General features: G+C 46.0%; 1 protein-coding gene across 11 annotated transcripts in view; it reads left to right on the top strand.

The window, feature by feature from the left end:
• The window catches only part of smoc1 (SPARC related modular calcium binding 1), a 168,763-nt gene that overhangs the window by 49,926 nt on the left and 94,814 nt on the right, over positions 1–24,023 (top strand). For all 11 annotated transcript variants that reach the window (XM_036955379.1, XM_036955375.1, XM_036955380.1 and 8 more), the window contains exons 2-5: positions 947–1,112; positions 1,316–1,399; positions 7,129–7,241; positions 7,467–7,566. In XM_036955379.1, coding sequence (XP_036811274.1) covers positions 947–1,112; positions 1,316–1,399; positions 7,129–7,241; positions 7,467–7,566 — 463 coding nt within the window. The remainder of the gene's footprint in view (positions 1–946; positions 1,113–1,315; positions 1,400–7,128; positions 7,242–7,466; positions 7,567–24,023) is intronic.

The following is a 24,023-nucleotide window of genomic DNA, read 5'->3' as shown; positions in this document are numbered from 1 at the left end:
GCCTAACAGTGCTGGCTGTGTTCTCCAGGCCTAACTGTGCTGGCTGTGTTGTTCCAGGCCTAACTGTGCTGGCTGTGTTCTCCAGGCCTAACTGTGCTGGCTGTGTTCTCCAGGCCTAACTGTGCTGGCTGTGTTCTCCAGGCCTAACTGTGCTGGCTGTGTTGTTCCAGGCCTAACTGGCTGTGTTGTTCCTGGCCTAACTGTGCTGGCTGTGTTGTTCCAGGCCTAACTGTGCTGGCTGTGTTCTCCAGGCCTAACTGTGCTGGCTGTGTTCTCCAGGCCTAACTGTGCTGGCTGTTTTCTCCAGGCCTAACTGTGCTGGCTGTGTTCTCCAGGCCTAACTGTGCTGGCTGTGTTCTCCAGGCCTGAATGTGCTGGCTGTGTTGTTCCAGGCCTAACTGTGCTGGCTGTGTTCTCCAGGCCTAACTGTGCTGGCTGTGTTGTTCTCCAGGCCCTGCTGTGCTGGCTGTGACAGTGCTGTTCCTCATTAAAATTGAATGTCAGTTGATTTGAATGTTAATAAAAAGCAGACTGAATACTGAACTTCCTGCTTTGCCTCCATGGAGACAGACAGTAGAGATAAATGGAGGACTTGTCTTTGTTTCTGTGCCATTATACAGGCTGTGACAGCATGGGCAGCTCCATTGAGGCTATCTCCATTTTGAAGTAGTACATTTTTTTTATTCATGATTGGCAGATCCCTCCCGATAGCCCGGTTGGACATGACTCGAACTCTCACCCAGTTGACTTCATTAAAATGGGTGGAAGCCCTGAATCGTTCTGCCCATACTAATATGTCCTTTTGGCCACTAGAGTCATCTATCATTCTCTATGGGACAGACTCAAAATGGCTGTCAGACAAGTCTACCCATTATGGCATCATTGACTTGAATGTGGATGTCCAGCCCATTCTACTCGTTGTAATTCTGTGGCGTTTCCCCGACAGTGGCTGATAGGAGACAGGGAGACCCACTGTGGGATCATCTGTTCCCGGACACAGGGCAAGCCGGTGTGTGGCTCTGATGGGCGGAGCTACGATACCGGCTGTGACCTGCAGAGGGCGCGCTGCAAGGACCGTTCTCTGACGCTGGCACACCGCGGACGATGTCGAGGTGAGGCTGAGACCCACATACATACATTGTGTAGGAGCGCTACACGCACACACACACACGCACGCGCACGCGCATGCGCACACGCACACAAGCAAACGCACACACACACACACACACACACACACACACACACACACACACACACACACACACACACTCACACTCACACACACACACATTGTGGCTGGTCTTTTGTGTTTCAGGTAAAAACTCGGTGAGGATTGACCAGCTTCCAGTAGTTCCTGCTCCAACATCAGTCTCAGAGGGGAAGAACCTGGAACTGGAAGGTCTGTCTGCCTGCCTGCCTGCCTGCCTGCCTGTCTGTCTGTCTGTCTGTCTGTCTGTCTGTCTGTCTGTCTCTAGTAATATTTCTGTCTTTGGGGGCGCTGGTCTAAAGTAGTGCACTATATAGGGAATAGGGCTCTGGTCTAAAGTAGTGCACTATATAGGGAATAGGGTCTCTGGTCTAAAGTAGTGCACTATATAGGGAATAGGGCTCTGGTCTAAAGTAGTGCACTATATAGGGAATAGGGCTCTGGTCTAAAGTACTGCACTATATAGGGAATAGGACCCTGGTCTAAAGTAGTGCACTATATAGGGAATAGGGCTCTGGTCTAAAGTAGTGCACTATATATAGGGAATAGGGTGCCATTTCAGTCACATCCACAACGCGGACAGAGCTGTTGAACTCAAGACCAGGCCAGGTCCACGTGAACTGCTGGTGATTTGCTGAATCTGAAATCCTACGGGAGGGCTGTGATTGGTTAATGACCTTTTACATGTATAAAATGTTCAATTTCTTCTAAAGTAACAGAACCCACTCTGCTACCTAGTCTTCTAAAGTAACAGAACCCACTCTGCTACCTAGTCTTCTAAAGTATCAGAACCCACTCTGCTACCTAGTCTTCTAAAGTAACAGAACCCACTCTGCTACCTAGTCTTCTAAAGTATCAGAACCCACTCTGCTACCTAGTCTTCTAAAGTAACAGAACCCACTCTGCTACCTAGTCTTCTAAAGTATCAGAACCCACTCTGCTACCTAGTCTTCTAAAGTATCAGAACCCACTCTGCTACCTAGTCTTCTAAAGTATCAGAACCCACTCTGCTACCTAGTCTTCTAAAGTATCAGAACCCACTCTGCTACCTAGTCTTCTAAAGTATCAGAACCCACTCTGCTACCTAGTCTTCTAAAGTAACAGAACCCACTCTGCTACCTAGTCTTCTAAAGTATCAGAACCCACTCTGCTACCTAGTCTTCTAAAGTATCAGAACCCACTCTGCTACCTAGTCTTCTAAAGTATCAGAACCCACTCTGCTACCTAGTCTTCTAAAGTATCAGAACCCACTCTGCTACCTAGTCTTCTAAAGTATCAGAACCCACTCTGCTACCTAGTCTTCTAAAGTAACAGAACCCACTCTGCTACCTAATCTTCTAAAGTAACAGAACCCACTCTGCTACCTAGTCTTCTAAAGTAACAGAACCCACTCTGCTACCTAGTCTTCTAAAGTAACAGAACCCACTCTGCTACCTAGTCTTCTAAAGTATCAGAACCCACTCTGCTACCTAGTCTTCTAAAGTAACAGAACCCACTCTGCTACCTAGTCTTCTAAAGTAACAGAACCCACTCTGCTACCTAGTCTTCTAAAGTAACAGAACCCACTCTGCTATCTAGTCTTCTAAAGTAACAGAACCCACTCTGCTACCTAGTCTTCTAAAGTAACAGAACCCCACTCTGCTACCTAGTCTTCTAAAGCATCAGAACCCACTCTGCTACCTAGTCTTCTAAAGTATCAGAACCCACTCTGCTACCTAGTCTTCTAAAGTAACAGAACCCACTCTGCTACCTAGTCTTCTAAAGTAACAGAACCCACTCTGCTACCTAGTCTTCTAAAGTATCAGAACCCACTCTGCTACCTAGTCTTCTAAAGTAACAGAACCCACTCTGCTACCTAGTCTTCTAAAGTATCAGAACCCACTCTGCTACCTAGTCTTCTAAAGTAGCAGAACCCACTCTGCTACCTAGTCTTCTAAAGTAACAGAACCCACTCTGCTACCTAGTCTTCTAAAGTAACAGAACCCACTCTGCTACCTAGTCTTCTAAAGTAACAGAACCCACTCTGCTACCTAGTCTTCTAAAGTATCAGAACCCACTCTGCTATCTAGTCTTCTAAAGTAACAGAACCCACTCTGCTACCTAGTCTTCTAAAGTATCAGAACCCACTCTGCTACCTAGTCTTCTAAAGTAACAGACCCCACTCTGCTACCTAGTCTTCTAAAGTAACAGAACCCCACTCTGCTACCTAGTCTTCTAAAGTAACAGAACCCACTCTGCTACCTAGTCTTCTAAAGTAACAGAACCCACTCTGCTACCTAGTCTTCTAAAGTAACAGAACCCACTCTGCTACCTAGTCTTCTAAAGTAACAGAACCCACTCTGCTACCTAGTCTTCTAAAGTAACAGAACCCACTCTGCTACCTAGTCTTCTAAAGTAACAGAACCCACTCTGCTACCTAGTCTTCTAAAGTAACAGAACCCACTCTGCTACCTAGTCTTCTAAAGTAACAGAACCCACTCTGCTACCTAGTCTTCTAAAGTATCAGAACCCACTCTGCTACCTAGTCTTCTAAAGTAACAGAACCCACTCTGCTACCTAGTCTTCTAAAGTAACAGACCCCACTCTGCTACCTAGTCTTCTAAAGTATCAGAACCCACTCTGCTACCTAGTCTTCTAAAGTAACAGAACCCACTCTGCTACCTAGTCTTCTAAAGTAACAGAACCCACTCTGCTACCTAGTCTTCTAAAGTAACAGAACCCACTCTGCTACCTAGTCTTCTAAAGTAACAGAACCCACTCTGCTACCTAGTCTTCTAAAGTATCAGAACCCACTCTGCTACCTAGTCTTCTAAAGTAACAGAACCCACTCTGCTACCTAGTCTTCTAAAGTAACAGAACCCACTCTGCTACCTAGTCTTCTAAAGTAACAGAACCCACTCTGCTACCTAGTCTTCTAAAGTATCAGAACCCACTCTGCTACCTAGTCTTCTAAAGTAACAGACCCCACTCTGCTACCTAGTCTTCTAAAGTAACAGAACCCCACTCTGCTACCTAGTCTTCTAAAGTAACAGAACCCACTCTGCTACCTAGTCTTCTAAAGTAACAGAACCCACTCTGCTACCTAATCTTCTAAAGTAACAGAACCCACTCTGCTACCTAGTCTTCTAAAGTAACAGAACCCACTCTGCTACCTAATCTTCTAAAGTAACAGAACCCACTCTGCTACCTAGTCTTCTAAAGTAACAGAACCCACTCTGCTACCTAATCTTCTAAAGTAACAGAACCCACTCTGCTACCTAGTCTTCTAAAGTAACAGAACCCCACTCTGCTACCTAGTCTTCTAAAGTAACAGAACCCACTCTGCTACCTAGTCTTCTAAAGTATCAGAACCCACTCTGCTACCTAGTCTTCTAAAGTAACAGACCCCTTTTCCAATCCTAATGTGGGATTGAAATAATGAAAAACTACCTACCAAATCTATTCATTTTAAAATGTTGATTACTTCTCCTTGCCATTATCATTCACCTGATAGACATCAATTGTTTTACTAACGTATGATTGGGGCTCCTGGGTTGCCGGTTTGCATCGGAGGGGGTCCCTGGACCATCAAGATATATATATAAAATGTTGTTAATATTAAGAAAAAATCCTGAGAAATACTCCATATTTTAGAGCACACAATAGGGAGTATAATGAGGCCAAGATGTGGTCTGCACCATGTATGGGTCACAGATCATATGGTCTAATGACTCCAAGATGTGGTCTGCACCATGTACGGGTCACAGATCATATGGTCTAATGACTCCCAAGATGTGGTCTGCACCATGTATGGGTCACAGATCATATGGTCTAATGACTCCCAAGATGTGGTCTGCACCATGTATGGGTCACAGATCATATGGTCTGCACCATGTATGGGTCACAGATCATATGGTCTAATGACTCCAAGATGTGGTCTGCACCATGTACGGGTCACAGATCATATGGTCTAATGACTCCCAAGATGTGGTCTGCACCATGTATGGGTCACAGATCATATGGTCTAATGACTCCCAAGATGTGGTCTGCACCATGTATGGGTCACAGATCATATGGTCTGCACCATGTATGGGTCACAGATCATATGGTCTAATGACTCCCAAGATGTGGTCTGCACCATGTATGGGTCACAGATCATATGGTCTAATGACTCCAAGATGTGGTCTGCACCATGTATGGGTCACAGATCATATGGTCTAATGACTCCCAAGATGTGGTCTGCACCATGTATGGGTCACAGATCATATGGTCTAATGACTCCCAAGATGTGGTCTGCACCATGTATGGGTCACAGATCATATGGTCTAATGACTCCCAAGATGTGGTCTGCACCATGTATGGGTCACAGATCGTATGGTCTAATGACTCCCAAGATGTGGTCTGCACCATGTACGGGTCACAGATCATATGGTCTAATGACTCCCAAGATGTGGTCTGCACCATGTATGGGTCACAGATCATATGGTCTAATGACTCCCAAGATGTGGTCTGCACCATGTATGGGTCACAGATCATATGGTCTAATGACTCCCAAGATGTGGTCTGCACCATGTACGTGTCACAGATCATATGGTCTGCACCATGTATGGGTCACAGATCATATGGTCTAATGACTCCCAAGATGTGGTCTGCACCATGTATGGGTCACAGATCATATGGTCTAATGACTCCCAAGATGTGGTCTGCACCATGTACGGGTCACAGATCATATGGTCTTACAGGAAGCATGTATGGGTCTAAAATGAGCTTTAAACACTTTCATTGTGAATAGAATGATACAAATGTACGAAACATGTTAAACGTCTTTCATCCAGTTTTTATGTGAAAATTGACAGAACATTCTGTGATACCTGCAAAAATATTTTTCGGTGGCGAAGGAATCATGTAAATATGTTTTTAAACGTCTGGAATGTACTGTCAAATTAAGTGTTGAGATGTCAGTATAAAGTAGGTGCACAGAGAGTCTGTGTTGCTAGCAGAGGTGAGCCAGTGGGTTGGGATGTTGTTTCAGTTAATACAAGTACAGATCTAGGATGTTAATTTGAGCCAGTTTGTTACAGCAGAAAGAGTATCCTGCAACCACAGGAAATGTGAACTATTATGTAGTTTATAATTAATTTACATTTGTGTATGGGTTGATACATTTTTCTTTAGGGGAAATCAAGTCTTACATTTCAAAGTGGATAACAAACGAACTTTAGAAGCATTTTTAAAACAAAAAAAATACAATACACATTTTAAGAATTCAAAGCAACAAAAGACTGATCAAATTAAGGTCCTACCTTTGTATACCCGTTGTGCATGCTGGGACAGTGAATGCAGGTATACCTGTCCTCTGGTTGTGCATGCTGGGACAGTAAATGCAGGTATACCTGTCCTCTGGTTGTGCATGCTGGGACAGTAAATGCAGGTATACCTGTCCTCTGGTTGTGCATGCTGGGACAGTGAATGCAGGTATACCTGTCCTCTGGTTGTGCATGCTGGGACAGTGAATGCAGGTATACCTGTCCTCTGGTTGTGCATGCTGGGACAGTAAATGCAGGTATACCTGTCCTCTGGTTGTGCATGCTGGGAGAGTAAATGCAGGTATACCTGTCCTCTGGTTGTGCATGCTGGGAGAGTAAATGCAAGTATACCTGTCCTCTGGTTGTGCATGCTGGGACAGTAAATGCAGGTATACCTGTCCTCTGTTTGTGCATGCTGGGAGAGTAAATGCAGGGCAGGTGTACCTGTAGTTCAGTGGAGGCTCAATAATGTAAATCAATGTAAATCAAACACCTGGAAACAACTCTGCTCCGGTCTTTACCACGAGCCCATCCTCCCTAATTAAGGAGCCACCAACCTTCTGTGCTGTAGTTTTGAATGCTGTGACGGTGAATGAATACAGGTACATTATACCTGTCCTTGTGTTTGTATTTCAGACGGAGGCCAGTCTAAGTGCAGGGTGGAGAGGAATCAGGCTCTGGAGCAGGCTAAGAGACCTCAGGGGTCCATCTTCATCCCAGAATGCAACGAGGACGGAACCTTCGCCCAGGTCTGTCTCTCTCAGGAGTCTTCATCTCTGGGAGCCAATTGCAAAACACCGGGAAACTTTGCAGGAAATCAAAAATCCCGGTTGGAGGAATTATAGGAGACTTTCTCTGTTTTTTTTTTTTTTTTTTTAAACCTGGACATTTTGGGACACCATTGTCATGGACCCTCCAGTATACATGTACCTGTTTCCCACCTATCTCTGTCCTGTGATTTCTGCTCTCTACAGGTGCAGTGTCACACTCTGACAGGATACTGCTGGTGTGTCACCACCGACGGCAAACCAGTCAGCGGTTCCTCCGTGCACAACAGGACCCCTGTGTGTTCAGGTACCTTGAGAGATTAGAGACACGGCTGGGTGTTCAGGTACCGTTAGAGGTTAGGGGCAGGGCTGGGTGGTCAGGTTAGAGACAGGGCTGGGTGTTCAGGTTAGAGACAGGGCTGGGTGTTCAGGTTAGAGACAGGGCTGGATGTTCAGGTTAGAGACAGGGCTGGGTGTTCAGGTTAGAGACAGGGCTGGGTGTTCAGGTACCGTTAGAGGTTAGGGGCAGGGCTGGGTGTTCAGGTTAGAGACAGGGCTGGGTGTTCAGGTTAGAGACAGGGCTGGGTGTTCAGGTTAGAGACAGGGCTGGGTGTTCAGGTTAGAGACAGGGCTGGGTGTTCAGGTTAGAGACAGGGCTGGGTGTTCAGGTTAGAGACAGGGCTGGGTGTTCAGGTTAGAGACAGGGCTGGGTGTTCAGGTTAGAGACAGGGCTGGGTGTTCAGGTTAGAGACAGGGCTGGGTGGTCAGGTTAGAGACAGGGCTGGGTGTTCAGGTTAGAGACAGGGCTGGGTGTTCAGGTTAGAGACAGGGCTGGGTGTTCAGGTTAGAGACAGGGCTGGGTGTTCAGGTTAGAGACAGGGCTGGGTGTTCAGGTTAGAGACAGGGCTGGGTGGTCAGGTTAGAGACGGGGCTGGGTGGTCAGGTTAGAGACAGGGCTGGGTGGTCAGGTTAGAGACAGGGCTGGGTGTTCAGGTACACATGGAACTGTTGGCAGAGCTGTACCAGGCTACTGTCCTGCATGGTAGGGTATATACAGTTGAAGTCGGAAGTTTACATACACTTAGGTTGGAGTCATTAAAACTCGTTTTTCAACCACTCCACACATTTCTTGTTAACAAACTATAGTTTTGGGAAGTCGGTTAGGACATCTACTTTGTGCATGACACAAGTCCTTTTTCCAACAATTGTTTACAGACAGATACTTTCACTTATAATTCACTGTATCACAATTCCAGTGGGTCAGACGTTTACATACACTAAGTTGACTGTGCCTTTAAACAGCTTGGACAATTCCAGAAAATAATGTCATGGCTTTAGAAGCTTCTGATAGGCCAATGGACATCATTTGACTCAATTGGAGGTGTACCTGTGGATGTATTTCAAGGCCTACCTTCAAACTCAGTGCCTCTTTGCTTGACATCATGGGAAAATCAAAAGAAATCAGCCAAGAATTCAGAAAAAAGCAAATATGAGCAAATTGGGAGCAAATTACAAACGCCTGAATGTACAACGCTCATCTGTACAAACAATAGTATGCAGTATTAACACCATGGGACCACTCAGCCGTCATACCGCTCAGGAAGGAGACGCGTTCTGTCTCCTAGAGATGAACGTACTTTGGTGCAAAAAGTGCAAATCAGTCCCAGAACAACAGCAAAGGACCTTGTGAAGATGCTGAGGAAACAGGTACATAAGTATCTATATCCACAGTAAAACAAGTCCTATATCGACATAACCTGAAAGGCCGCTCGGGAAGGAAGAAGCCACTGCTCCAAAACCGCCATAAAATAGCCAGACTATGGTTTGCAACTGCAAATGGGGACAAAGTTCGTACTTTTTGGAGAAATGTCCTCTTGTCTGATGAAACAAAAATAGAACTGTTTGGCCATAATGACCATCGTTATGTTTTGGAGGAAAAAGGGGTAAGCTTGCAAGCTGAAGAACACCATCCCATCCGTGAAGCACGGGGGTGGCAGCATCATGTTGTGGGGGTGCTTTGCTGCAGGAGAGACTGGTGCACTTCACAAAATATATGGCATCACGAGGAAAGAAAATGATGTGGATATATTGAAGCAACATCTCAAGACATCAGTCATGAAGTTAAAGCTTGCCACAAAGTTGTGGCAAAATGACTTAAGGACATCAAAGGCAAGGTATTGGAGGGGCCATCACAACGCCATGACCTCAATCCTATAGACAATTGTGGGCAGAACTGAAAAAGCGTGTGCGTGCAAGGAGGCTACAAACCTGACTCAGTTACACCAGCTCTGTCTGGAAGAATGGGCCAAAATTCACCCAACTTATTGTGGGAAGCTTGTGGAAGGCTACCTGAAACGTTTGACCCAAGTTAAACAATTTAAAGGCAACGCTACCAAATACTAATTGAGTGTATGTAAACTTCTGACCACTGGGAATGTGATGAAAGAAATAAAAGCTGAAATAAATAATTCTGTCTACTATTATTCTGACATTTAACATTCTTTAAATAACGTGGTGATCCTAACTGACCTAAGACAGGGAATATTTACTAGTATTAAATGTCAAGAATTGTGAAAAACTGAGTTTAAATGTATTTGGCTAAGGTGTATGTAAACTTCCAACTTCAACTGTACATACATGTGTGCTATCCTAGTCGTAAGGTGACTAGATGGGCATAGTGAACTCTATCTAGAAGGTGCAGCTCTGGGGATGGGGGAAGTGTTTCCAGCTGCCATCTCAGGACTAACTGTGTCCTTGCTCTCCTCTCTCCTCTCTCTCCTCATTCCTATCCTCTCCTCTCTCTCCTCATTCCTATCCTCTCCTCTCTTTCCTCATTCCTATCCTCTCCTCTCTCTCCTCATTCATGTCCTCTCCTCTCTCTCCTCACCCCTCTCCTCTCTCTCCTCATTCCTGTCATCTCCTCTCTCTCCTCATTCCTGTCATCTCCTCTCTCTCTCTCCTCTCTCTCCTCACCCCTCTCCTCTCTCTCCTCATTCCTGTCCTCTCCTCTCTCTCCTCACTCCTCTCCTCTCTCTCCTCATTCCTGTCATCTCCTCTCTCTCCTCACCCTTCTCCTCATTCCTGTCCTCTCTCTCCTCACCCCTCTCCTATCTCCCCTCTCCTCTCCTGTTTCTTAATTTTTCCACAGTCAGAAAGTCTCTCTCTCTAAAGCCCTCCTCTCACCCCCTCGATCAGTTCTTAGGCAGGCAGATATGTCAGGGTGCCAGACAAAGAGATACAGCCATGCTGGAACTGGATTGGAACACTTTCTGATAATGACTGTTATTTTCCCACTGAGAGAAAGAGATCATTCTCTGAGCTTAGTATGGCTAGTGCCAGATAGGAGCTGCTGAGCTAACACAGGTGGTGTACATTTAGGAGGAGAAAGGGATCACACGCTTACCTCTGGCTACTGAGACAAGAACCAGCACCCCTGTCTCTATTCTCTTTGATTCACCTGCTCCGCATTCTACACCACGCCCTCTTCCTGCCCATTCCTCCAATCAGCTTCCTCCTCTCCCATTCTTCCAATCAGCATCAACAACAATTGCAATCCAGCATGGAAACATGTCCAGTCATGGCCATGAACAAAATCATTTGGTATTTTGGGAATGCATTTACTGCAATGTGATAAAACCACTAAGATCGTACACTCTTTTGTCCTGCATAAGGTCCAATATCTTCATTATTGTTTCTTGCAAATGTATTTATTTCACTGTGTTGTGTTACGAATGAGCACGGTTCTCCGGATATCCGAACGAACGTTAGTATTAGATTACTGGAGTGGTAAACTGTTTTAGATTCTTGTTGTTTAAAGAAAGACCTTGTGACGTTGTTACCTACAAGGATATACCATGACATTTGAAATACTTCATTTAATAAAATAACAAACTTTTGCATGTAGTTTTTTAAAACCGGCCGTTGAGCTACTGCTGCACATTTTGAAACCCCCTGACATCGCCCTGCCCTGACATCGCCCTGCCCTGACGTCGCCCTGCCCTGACATCGCTATGCCCTGACATCGCCCTGCCCTGACATCGCCCTGCCCTGACATCGCTATGCCCTGACATCGCCCTGCCCTGACGTCGCCCTGCCCTGACATCGCTATGCCCTGACATCGCCCTGCCCTGACGTCGCCCTGCCCTGACGTCGCCCTGCCCTGACATCGCTATGCCCTGACATCGCCCTGCCCTGACGTCGCCCTGCCCTGACATCGCCCTGCCCTGACATCGCTATGCCCTGACATCGCCCTGCCCTGACATCGCTATGCCCTGACATCGCTATGCCCTGACATCGCCCGGCCCTGACATCGCTATTCCCTGACATCGCTATTCCCTGACATCGCCCTGCCCTGACATTGCCCTGCCCTGACATCGCCCTGCCCTGACATTGCCCTGCCCTGACATCGCCCTGCCCTGACATCGCTATGCCCTGACATTGCCCTGCCCTGACATCGCCCTGCCCTGACATTGCCCTGCCCTGACATCGCCCTGCCCTGACATCGATATGCCCTGACATCGCCCTGCCCTGACATCGCCCTGCCCTGACATCGCCCTGCCCTGACATCGCTATTCCCTGACATCGCTATGCCCTGACATCGCCCGGCCCTGACATCGCTATGCCCTGACATCACTATGCCCTGACATCACTATGCCCTGACATCACTATTCCCTGACATCACTATGCCCTGACATCGCTATGCCCTGACATCGCTATTCCCTGACATCACTATGCCCTGACATCGCTATTCCCTGACATCACTATGCCCTGACATCGCCCGGCCCTGACATCGCTATGCCCTGACATCACTATGCCCTGACATCACTATGCCCTGACATCACTATTCCCTGACATCACTATGCCCTGACATCGCTATGCCCTGACATCGCTATTCCCTGACATCACTATGCCCTGACATCACTATTCCCTGACATCACTATGCCCTGACATCGCTATTCCCTGACATCGCCCTGCCCTGACATCGCCCGGCCCTGACATCGCTATGCCCTGACATCACTATTCCCTGACATCGCTATTCCCTGACATCACTATTCCCTGACATCACTATGCCCTGACATCGCTATTCCCTGACATCGCCCTGCCCTGACATCGCCCTGCCCTAACATCGCCCTGCCCTAACATCGCTATTCCCTGACATCGCCCTGCCCTGACATCGCTATTCCCTGACATCGCCCTGCCCTGACATCGCCCTGCCCTGACATCACTATTCCCTGACATCGCTATTCCCTGACATCGCCCTGCCCTGACATCGCCCTGCCCTGACATCGCCCTGCCCTGACATCACTATTCCCTGACATCGCTATTCCCTGACATCGCCCTGCCCTGACATCGCTATGCCCTAACATCGCTATTCCCTGACATCGCCCTGCCCTGACATCACTATTCCCTGACATCGCTATTCCCTGACATCGCTATTCCCTGACATCGCTATTCCCTGACATCGCTATTCCCTGACATCACTATTCCCTGACATCGCTATTCCCTGACATCGCTATTCCCTGACATCGCCCTGCCCTGACATCACTATTCCCTGACATCGCTATTCCCTGACATCGCTATTCCCTGACATCGCTATTCCCTGACATCGCTATGCCCTGACATCGCCCTGCCCTGACATCACTATTCCCTGACATCGCTATTCCCTGACATCGCTATGCCCTGACATCGCCCTGCCCTGACATCGCTATTCCCTGACATCGCTATTCCCTGACATCGCCCTGCCCTGACATCGCTATGCCCTGACATCGCCCTGCCCTGACATCGCTATGCCCTGACATCGCTATTCCCTGACATCGCTATTCCCTGACATCGCCCTGCCCTGACATCGCTATGCCCTGACATCACTATGCCCTGACATCGCTATTCCCTGACATCACTATGCCCTGACATCGCCCTGCCCTGACATCACTATTCCCTGACATCACTATGCCCTGACATCACTATTCCCTGACATCACTATGCCCTGACATCGCCCTGCCCTGACATCACTATTCCCTGACATCACTATTCCCTGACATCACTATTCCCTGACATCGCTATTCCCTGACATCGCCCTGCCCTGACATCGCTATGCCCTGACATCACTATGCCCTGACATCGCTATTCCCTGACATCACTATGCCCTGACATCGCCCTGCCCTGACATCACTATTCCCTGACATCACTATGCCCTGACATCACTATTCCCTGACATCACTATGCCCTGACATCGCCCTGCCCTGACATCACTATTCCCTGACATCACTATTCCCTGACATCACTATTCCCTGACATCGCCCTGCCCTGACATCACTATTCCCTGACATCGCTATGCCCTGACATCACTATTCCCTGACATCACTATTCCCTGACATCGCTATGCCCTGACATCGCTATTCCCTGACATCACTATGCCCTGACATCGCTATTCCCTGACATCACTATGCCCTGACATCACTATTCCCTGACGTCACTATGCCCTGACATCGCCCTGACCTGACATCACTATTCCCTGACATCACTATGCCCTGACATCGCCCTGCCCTGACATCACTATTCCCTGACATCACTATGCCCTGACATCACTATGCCCTGACATCACTATGCCCTGACATCACTATTCCCTGACATCACTATTCCCTGACATCACTATTCCCTGACATCACTATTCCCTGACATCGCTATTCCCTGACATCACTATGCCCTGACATCGCTATTCCCTGACATCACTATGCCCTGACATCACTATTCCCTGACATCACTATGCCCTGACATCACTATTCCCTGACATCACTATGCCCTGACATCACTATTCCCTGACATCACTATTCCCTGACATCGCTATTCCCTGACATCACTATGCCCTGACATCGCTATTCCCTGACATCACTATGCCCTGACATCGCTATTCCCTGACATCGCCCTGCCCTGACATCACTATTCCCTGACATCACTATGCCCTGACATCGCTATGCCCTGACATCGCCCTGCCCTAACATCGCTATTCCCTGACATCGCTATTCCCTGACATCACTATGCCCTGACATCGCCCTGCCCTGACATCACTATGCCCTGACATCGCCCTGCCCTGACATCGCTATGCCCTGACATCGCCCTGCCCTGACATCGCTATGCCCTGACATCGCTATTCCCTGACATCGCTATTCCCTGACATCGCTATTCCCTGACATCGCCCTGCCCTGACATCGCCCTGCCCTGACATCGCTATGCCCTGACATCGCTATTCCCTGACATCGCTATTCCCTGACATCGCTATGCCCTGACATCGCCCTGCCCTGACATCGCTATGCCCTGACATCGCTATGCCCTGACATCGCTATTCCCTGACATCGCTATTCCCTGACATCGCCCTGCCCTGACATCGCTATGCCCTGACATCACTATGCCCTGACATCGCTATTCCCTGACATCACTATGCCCTGACATCGCCCTGCCCTGACATCACTATTCCCTGACATCACTATGCCCTGACATCACTATTCCCTGACATCACTATGCCCTGACATCGCCCTGCCCTGACATCACTATTCCCTGACATCACTATTCCCTGACATCACTATTCCCTGACATCGCTATTCCCTGACATCGCCCTGCCCTGACATCGCTATGCCCTGACATCACTATGCCCTGACATCGCTATTCCCTGACATCACTATGCCCTGACATCACTATTCCCTGACATCACTATGCCCTGACATCGCCCTGCCCTGACATCACTATTCCCTGACATCACTATTCCCTGACATCACTATTCCCTGACATCGCCCTGCCCTGACATCACTATTCCCTGACATCGCTATGCCCTGACATCACTATTCCCTGACATCACTATTCCCTGACATCGCTATGCCCTGACATCGCTATTCCCTGACATCACTATGCCCTGACATCACTATTCCCTGACGTCACTATGCCCTGACATCGCCCTGCCCTGACATCACTATTCCCTGACATCACTATGCCCTGACATCGCCCTGCCCTGACATCACTATTCCCTGACATCACTATGCCCTGACATCACTATGCCCTGACATCACTATGCCCTGACATCACTATTCCCTGACATCACTATTCCCTGACATCACTATTCCCTGACATCACTATTCCCTGACATCACTATGCCCTGACATCGCCCTGCCCTGACATCACTATTCCCTGACATCACTATTCCCTGACATCACTATGCCCTGACATCGCCCTGCCCTGACATCACTATTCCCTGACATCACTATTCCCTGACATCACTATGCCCTGACATCGCCCTGCCCTGACATCACTATTCCCTGACATCACTATGCCCTGACATCGCCCTGCCCTGACATCACTATGCCCTGACATCGCCCGGCCCTGACATCACTATTCCCTGACATCACTATGCCCTGACATCGCTATTCCCTGACATCGCCCTGCCCTGACATCGCCCTGCCCTGACATCACTATGCCCTGACATCGCTATTCCCTGACATCGCTATTCCCTGACATCGCCCTGCCCTAACATCGCCCTGCCCTGACATCGCCCGGCCCTGACATCACTATTCCCTGACATCGCCCTGCCCTGACATCGCCCTGCCCTGACATCGCCCTGCCCTAACATCGCCCTGCCCTGACATCGCCCTGCCCTGACATCGCTATTCCCTGACATCGCTATTCCCTGACATCGCCCTGCCCTGACATCGCTATTCCCTGACATCGCCCTGCCCTGACATCGCCCTGCCCTGACATCGCTATGCCCTGACATCGCTATGCCCTGACATCGCTATTCCCTGACGTCGCCCTGCCCTGACATCGCTATGCCCTGACATCGCCCTGCCCTGACATCGCCATGCCCTGACATCGCTATTCCCTGACATTGCCCTGCCCTGACATCGCTATGCCCTGACATCGCCCTGCCCTGACATCGCTATTCCCTGACATCGCTATTCCCTGACATCGCTATTCCCTGACATCGCCCTGCCCTGACATCGCTATGCCCTGACATCGCCCTGCCCTGACATCGCCCTGCCCTGACATCGCCCTGCCCTGACATCGCCCTGCCCTAACATCGCCCTGCCCTGACATCGCCCTGCCCTGACATCGCTATTCCCTGACATCGCTATTCCCTGACATCGCCCTGCCCTGACATCGCCCGGCCCTGACATCACTATTCCCTGACATCGCCCTGCCCTGACATCGCCCTGCCCTGACATCGCCCTGCCCTAACATCGCCCTGCCCTGACATCGCCCTGCCCTGACATCGCTATTCCCTGACATCGCTATTCCCTGACATCGCCCTGCCCTGACATCGCTATGCCCTGACATCGCTATGCCCTGACATCGCCCTGCCCTGACATCGCTATGCCCTGACATCGCTATGCCCTGACATCGCCCTGCCCTGACATTGCCCTGCCCTGACATCGCTATGCCCTGACATCGCCCGGCCCTGACATCACTATTCCCTGACATCGCTATTCCCTGACATTGCCCTGCCCTGACATCACTATTCCCTGACATCGCCCTGCCCTAACATCGCCCTGCCCTAACATCGCCCTGCCCTAACATCGCCCTGCCCTGACATCGCTATTCCCTGACATCGCTATTCCCTGACATCGCTATTCCCTGACATCGCTATTCCCTGACATCGCTATTCCCTGACATCACTATGCCCTGACATCACTATGCCCTGACATCGCCATGCCCTGACATCGCCCTGCCCTAACATCGCTATGCCCTGACATCGCTATGCTATTATCTTCAAATAGCATTTCCATGTCTGCCCCTTAACAGTTTCCACAAGACACAGATCAATGCAAAACACCAAATAAACATTTTGTAAAATAACCCGTTCTATATCACGGCAAAAATCAGACTTCTGTTCCACTGTTGTTTTTAGCGAAAAACTACAGGATTTGCGTCATTCTGATTGGTCAAGACTCAAGAGCGTTACATTTGTAAAAAAAATATTTCGAATTTAAACTATCCGGATATCTGAAAAAAATGTAATAATATTTTGGGAATAGTGAAATAATGTGGAATGTGTGTGTCAAGTCTACAGGCGGTCACATCTCCCAGTAACACTACAGCTGGTCACGGTTGGGATCAATTCCATTTCGCAGGTTGGCATTTATTGTCATGAATCTTGCCCTGTAGGCAGTTCTGCACTGGTCATTAGCTTGGCTCTGCCACAAAGTCACAAAATCTGATTTTAAATCTAAACCCTTAACCGTTTTGGCAAGATTCATGGCAATAAACGTCACCCTGCTTCAATTACAGTTAGGAATTATATTTCAAATTCAACTGAATTTCCATTTCGCCTTCCAAAATTCTATATTTTTTCCCCTCACCGATCTACACACAATAACTCATAATGATGAAGTGAAAACATGTTTTTATACATTTTTGCAATTGTGTTGAAAATGAAATACAGAAATATCTAATTTACATATAGTACCAGTCAAAAGTTTGGACACACCTACTCATTCCAGGATTTGTCTTTGTATTTTATATGTTCTACATTGTAGAATAATAGTGAAGACATCAAAACTATTAAATAACACATATATGGAGTCATGTAGTAACCAAAAAAAGTGTTAAACAAATCAAAATATATTTTAGATTCTTCAAAGTAGCCACTGTTTGCCTTGATGACAGATTTGCACACTCTTGGTGTCCTCTCAACAGGCTTCATGAGGTAGTCACGTGGAATGCATTTCAATTAACAGGTGTGCCTTGTTAAAAGTGAATTTGTGGAATTTATTTCCTTAATGCATTTGAGCCAGTCAATAGTGTTGTGACAAGGTAGGGATGGTATACAGAAGATAGCCCTATTTGGTAAAATACCAAGTCCATATTATGACAAGAACAGCTAAAATAAGCAAAGAGAAATTACATTCCATCATTACTTTAAGACATGAAGGTCAGTCAATCTGGAAAATTTCAAGAACTTTGAAAGCTTCTTCAAGTGCAGTCGCAAAAACCATCAAGTGCTATGATGAAACTGTCTCTCATGAGGACCGCCACAGGAAAGGAAGACCCAGAGTTACCTCTGCTGCAGAGGATAAGATCATTAGAGTTACGAGCCTCAGATTGCAGCCCAAATAAATGCTTAAATGCTTCACGGAGTTCAAGTAACAGACACATCTTAACATCAACTGTTTAGAGGAGACGATGTGAATCAGGACTTCATGGTCAAATTACGGCAAAGAAACCACAACTAAAGGACACCAATAATAATAAGAGACTTGCTTGGGACAAGAAACACAAGCAATGGACATTAGACCGGTGGAAATTTGTCCTTTGTTCTGATGAGTCCAAATTTGAGATTTTTGCTTCCAACCTCCATTTCTTTGTGAGACGCAGAGTAGGTGAATGGTTGATCTCTGCATGTGTAGTTCCCACCGTGAAGCATGGAGGAGGAGGTGTGATGTCGTGGGGGTGCTTTGCTGGGGACACTGTCAGTGATTTATTTAGAATTCAAAGCACACTTAACCAGCATGGCTACCACAGCATTCTGCTGCGATACGCCATCCCATCTGGTTTGGGCTTAGTGGGATTATCATTTGTTTTTCAACAGGAGAATGACCCAACACACCTCCAGGATGTGTAAGGGCTAATTGACCAAGAATGAGAGTGATGGAGTGCTGCATCAGATGACCTGGCCTCCACACGTCACGTCAACCCAATTGAGATGGTTTGGGATGAGTTGGACCGCAGAGTGAAGGAAAAGCAGCCAGCAAGTGCTCAGCAACTCCTTCAAGACTGTTCAAAAAGTATTCCAGGTGATGCTGGTTGAGAGAATACCAAGAGTATGCAAAGTTCTTATCAAGGCAAAGTGTGGCTACTTTTAAGCATCTCAAAATAAAATATATTTTCATTTGTTTAACACTTTTTTGCTTACTACATGATTCCATGTGTTTTTTCAGAGTTTTGATGTCTTCACTATTATTCTACAATGTAGAAAATAGTAAGAAAATTAAGAAAAACCCTGGAATGAGTAGGTATGTCCAAACTTTTGACTGGTACTGTAAGTATTCACTCCACTGAGTCAATACTTTGTAAAATTACCTTTGGTAGCGATTATAGCAGTGAGTTTTTCTGGGTAAGTCTCGTAAGATCTTTCCACACCTGGATTGTGAAACATTTGCCAATTATTCTTTAAAACATTCTTCAAGCTCTGTCAAATTGGTTGTTGGTCATTGCTAGACAACCAATTTCAGGTCTTGCCGTAGATTTCATTCAAAACTGTAACTCGGCGCCTCAGGAACATTCACTGTCTTCTTGGTAACCAACTCTAGTGTAGATTTGGCTTTGTGTTTTAGGTTTTTGTCCTGCTGAAAGATGAATTAATTTCCCAGTGTGTGGAAAGCAGACTGAACCAGGTTTTCCTCTAGGATTTTGCCTGTACTTAGCTCCATTCGGTAGATTTTTTTTATCCTGAAAAACTCCCCAGTCCTTAATAGTTCCAAGGATACCCATAACATAATGCAGCCACCACTTCACTTGAAAATATGGAGAGTGGTACTCAGTAATGTGCTGTATTGGATTTGCCCCAAACATTAGACTTTGTATTCAGGACAAAAAAGTTAATTGAGTTGCCTCGTTTTTTATTTGCAGTATTACTTTAGTGCCTTGTGGTTATTCAGGATTGCGAATATATTCACATGACTTGGACTCACAAATTTGAAAATAATAAAATAACTTGAAACTTGACTTGGACTTGGAGCCTCAAAACTCGGGACTCTACTTTGACTTGAGACTAATGACTTGAATTTATCTGGCAATGTTTTCTAATGTTTTGTCACTCATTTTGTGGCACAGAGTCTACGTGGATTACTCTACACGCAGCCACAGACAGTAGCTGCAGCATCACCCGTGTTAAAAAAACCCATCCAAGTTTCAACAGATTGACAAGTGAAATGCACACTCAGCATTCTGATTGGACCAGCAAACTGTCAATCAACACAGGTTGTGTGAGCTAGCGAACAGATTGCAGATTTGCTGTACAGCTATAGGATCGGGTACAGCGCAAACGTCAAAATATAGGAATTCATTATTACTGTGGCGAAGACACACGTCTCTCCAATCTGGAGAGCACTTTGTCCTCTTGTTGAAATGTTTCTTTCACACGTTTAAATGCATAGGCCCTATGTGGTAAATCTATATTACATAATAATTAATAATTACTACAATAATTGCTAGCGTGACATCATTACATCCCCGTACAGTTTATTACAACTTGTAGATTTCTTTTTCATGTTTGATAGGCCTATGGTACATTTTCATTTAGACAATCATTTATTGGCCCGCTCGGAGTGGGCGTGATGTTTATAGTGCAGATGAACATTCGTAAGACTCATGAGGTAGAAGTTATGTTTATTCAATTCAATTTATGTTTTCCTTTATTCATGTTTCCCAGGGTTCCGCGTGTCTCTGTCATTCTGGTTGAGCGTGTGCCTCAGTGCGTATAGGAACAGGCTACGTGGAGTCAGAACGTTGATGATGATTGAATAAGAGGAAAAAAAACAAGATGTACAGTTTTTTTTATGCAAAGCCACAACACAACACTAAACAATACATTCATTGCACTATAATGGCGACAAACGGTGCCCACAAACTGTTAGGGCCAACATAACTGTCCCAACAGCAGAACTTTCTTTTCAGCACCATACAGTGAATCCTTACCACTGCTACACCTGGCTATCAGCGGAGCCTGATTTACTGCCTGTAAAAAATAACATAGCTGATATGGCTGACTTGCTTAAACAAATGTAAATACATTTTTACTGACAAACTATGGCATAAGGGAATGAGGATAAGAGACAATCCGTAAATTTGATTAAGGCATTAATAAGTGAGCTAAGACAGATGTAGTTAATATAACTATTTGTTCAGCGACAGAATTCATAACATGAGCAATTCTTATCCGTTCTTACAGTATTCTCCTTGTACACCAAGTCAGAACCGTAGGGTAAATAAACAGGGCATATAAGCAGACAATGAAAGCTCTTACAAGAACAGTAGGCTAAGTTATGAGGGGGAAAGGGACCAAATTATTAGGGTGAGGCACATGGGCTACTAACAGCTTACTACACAACATACACTTAGTATTACTTTCAATAGCTACAGTATACATATCTCCCTGGCATTTTACATAATTTATGCAGCAGCATACAATACATTTTTGGACTCACCTTGTTGCGCTGTGCTCACTTTAACAGAAATGTGGTGCAGCAGTCCTTCGTGGGCAAACTTTGTAATCAAACTTTGTCATCAAGGTCTGGCATTCTCTGGATTTATGGTGCTTTCAAGACAACTGAAAAAAAACAAGGTGGAATCATGACGTCAGTGATCTTCAGGTCGGAGCTCTAGAAAGAGGCCCGAGTTCCCGACTTGCAATTCAGAAGTTGGATGACTGTTCAACACGTATTTTCCCAGTCGGAGCTCGTTTTGTTCCACGTTCCCAGTTGTCTTGAACTCACTGAACTCTGAGATTTCCCAGTTCCGAGTTTCCAGTTGTTTTGCATTGACAGCATGGCCAATGTATTACACTTTTCTGGCCCATGGTGTTGCATGTGAATGTTTATCCATTTAAGCTTGGAAAAGAGACCCTTAAACCCAAACTTGGACCGCACACCCACTCCACTGAATAGCAGGCTAGTGATTGCTTTGCAAGGCTTGCAGTTAGTCACTGATTCCTTCCAAAACACTCCTTGTTGAATTTGCCATTTCCAATTGTTGTGTCATGTTTATGTCCATTGGCCAATGAGCACAGATCTGTTTTATTTATAATTTCTCTTCATTATTTCTCTTCATATGACAAGAATTGAAAAGGATTTGCCAGTAGGTTGTTGACTTGATTCATGATGATGACTGTTAGCTAAGATTTTGAAAGTTAGATGTTGACCTGATCAGTCCAATCAATGCTACTGTATTTATAATGTGATGTAATGTCATTTGATCTGTGGCCAATGACACTGAGCCTTATCGGATGGGCATTTTTTTATGTAAATCTATGGCAGCACCCAAAGGGGCTTGAATTTTCGAGCTCTGCCCGTAGATTTTGCGGTGACGCAATGCGGCCTCCGTAACTCATCGATTTTTATTGTTGAAAAAACAGATATGGGACACGTAATTAATGCCAAAATAACAGGTGGGGCTCAACACAGAATGACGGATCGCCACTGTGTTAAAATATCGTTAATAATACAATTCATAATCATTAAGTCTGATTAATATGAATATACCAATGTAACAATATGGCATGTGGATATTGTCTTTTACATTGTAGAACCCGTTTATTGATTTGTGACTGGCATTTGGGTAATTGTATGGTCAGGTGGTTATATTAGACTGTCTGAGCTCCTGTTAAATAGATTCCATTTGATTTCTCAAGGGGAGGCTGTACAGTCTGGCCTCTCTACCTGTGTCCGTTCAGATAGGACAGGTTAGGCCTGATACAGAGGTTATTTATTTTGGGGCCCGTGTGTATTTGGAAAATATACTTGTGTACTTTGTGTATGATAAGGCTCTTTCACCATTGGATCCCCAAGACTTGTAAATAAATGTATACTCTGAGTACATCAATCTGCCTTGCCTTCTGCTGATGTCATGCCCTTAGGACAGCAAGGGCCCTATGTATATACATGCAACAACGTATCTTATTTATTGACAAATCTTATTTATTGAGGCTAGCAGACAGCCCTTTTCATTATTTTGATGATGCAATTGTAAAATAGGGCCCTTGCTGTATATATATATATATATATATACATATATATATATATATACATATATATATATATATATATATATATATATATATATATATTTTACTTGACTTGAGACTTGACATGACATATTTTAGAATGCACGACTTGGACTTGACTAGAGACTCGACCCATTCGACTTGGGACTTGACTTGAGACTTGACATGACATATTTCAGAATGCACAACTTGGACTTGACTAGAGACTCGATCCATTCGACTTGGGACTTGACTTGAGACTTGACATGACATATTTTAGAATGCACGACTTGGACTTGACTAGAGACTCGACCCATTCGACTTGGGACTCGACTTGAGACTCGGACCTTGTGACTTGAGACTTGCTTGTGACTCGAATAATTGTGACTTGGTCCCCCCTATGTTGTGGAGTAACTACAATGTTGTTGATCCATCCTCAGTTTTCTTTTATCACAGCCATTAAACTCTGTAACTGTTTTAAAGTCACCATTTTCCTCATGGTGAAATCTCTGAACGGTTTCCATCCTCTCCGGCAACTGAGAACTGAGTTAGGGAGGACGCCTGTATTTTTGTAGTGACATCATTCCACTTTGGCATCATGTGGTATTGTGTTTAGGCCAGTGACAAAAATATATATTTTTAGTTCAGGCTGTAACAACTAAATGCCAAAAAGTCTAGGGTGAGAATACTTTCTAAAGAACTGTAACCTCAGGAATCCAAAACTTGAAGTGCAGTACACTCTTAGAATAAAAGGTTCTAAAAGGATCTTCAGCTGGCTCCATAGGAGAACCCTTTTGGATTCCAGGCAGAACCCTTTTGGATTCCAGGCAGAACCCTTTTGGATTCCAGGCAGAACCCTTTTGGGTTCCAGGTAGAACCCTTTTGGATTCCAGATAGAACCCTTTTGGATTCCAGGCAGAACCCTTTTGGATTCCAGGCAGAACCCTTTTGGATTCCAGGCAGAACCCTTTTGGGTTCCAGGTAGAACCCTTTTGGATTCCAGGCAGAACCCTTTTGGATTCCAG

The sequence above is a fragment of the Oncorhynchus mykiss genome, chromosome 19, assembly GCF_013265735.2.
Source record: "Oncorhynchus mykiss isolate Arlee chromosome 19, USDA_OmykA_1.1, whole genome shotgun sequence".
Classification (NCBI taxonomy): Eukaryota; Metazoa; Chordata; class Actinopteri; order Salmoniformes; family Salmonidae; genus Oncorhynchus; species Oncorhynchus mykiss.
The sequence above is the reverse complement of the archived record's forward strand: the minus strand, read 5'-3'. Positions and strand labels throughout refer to the sequence as shown.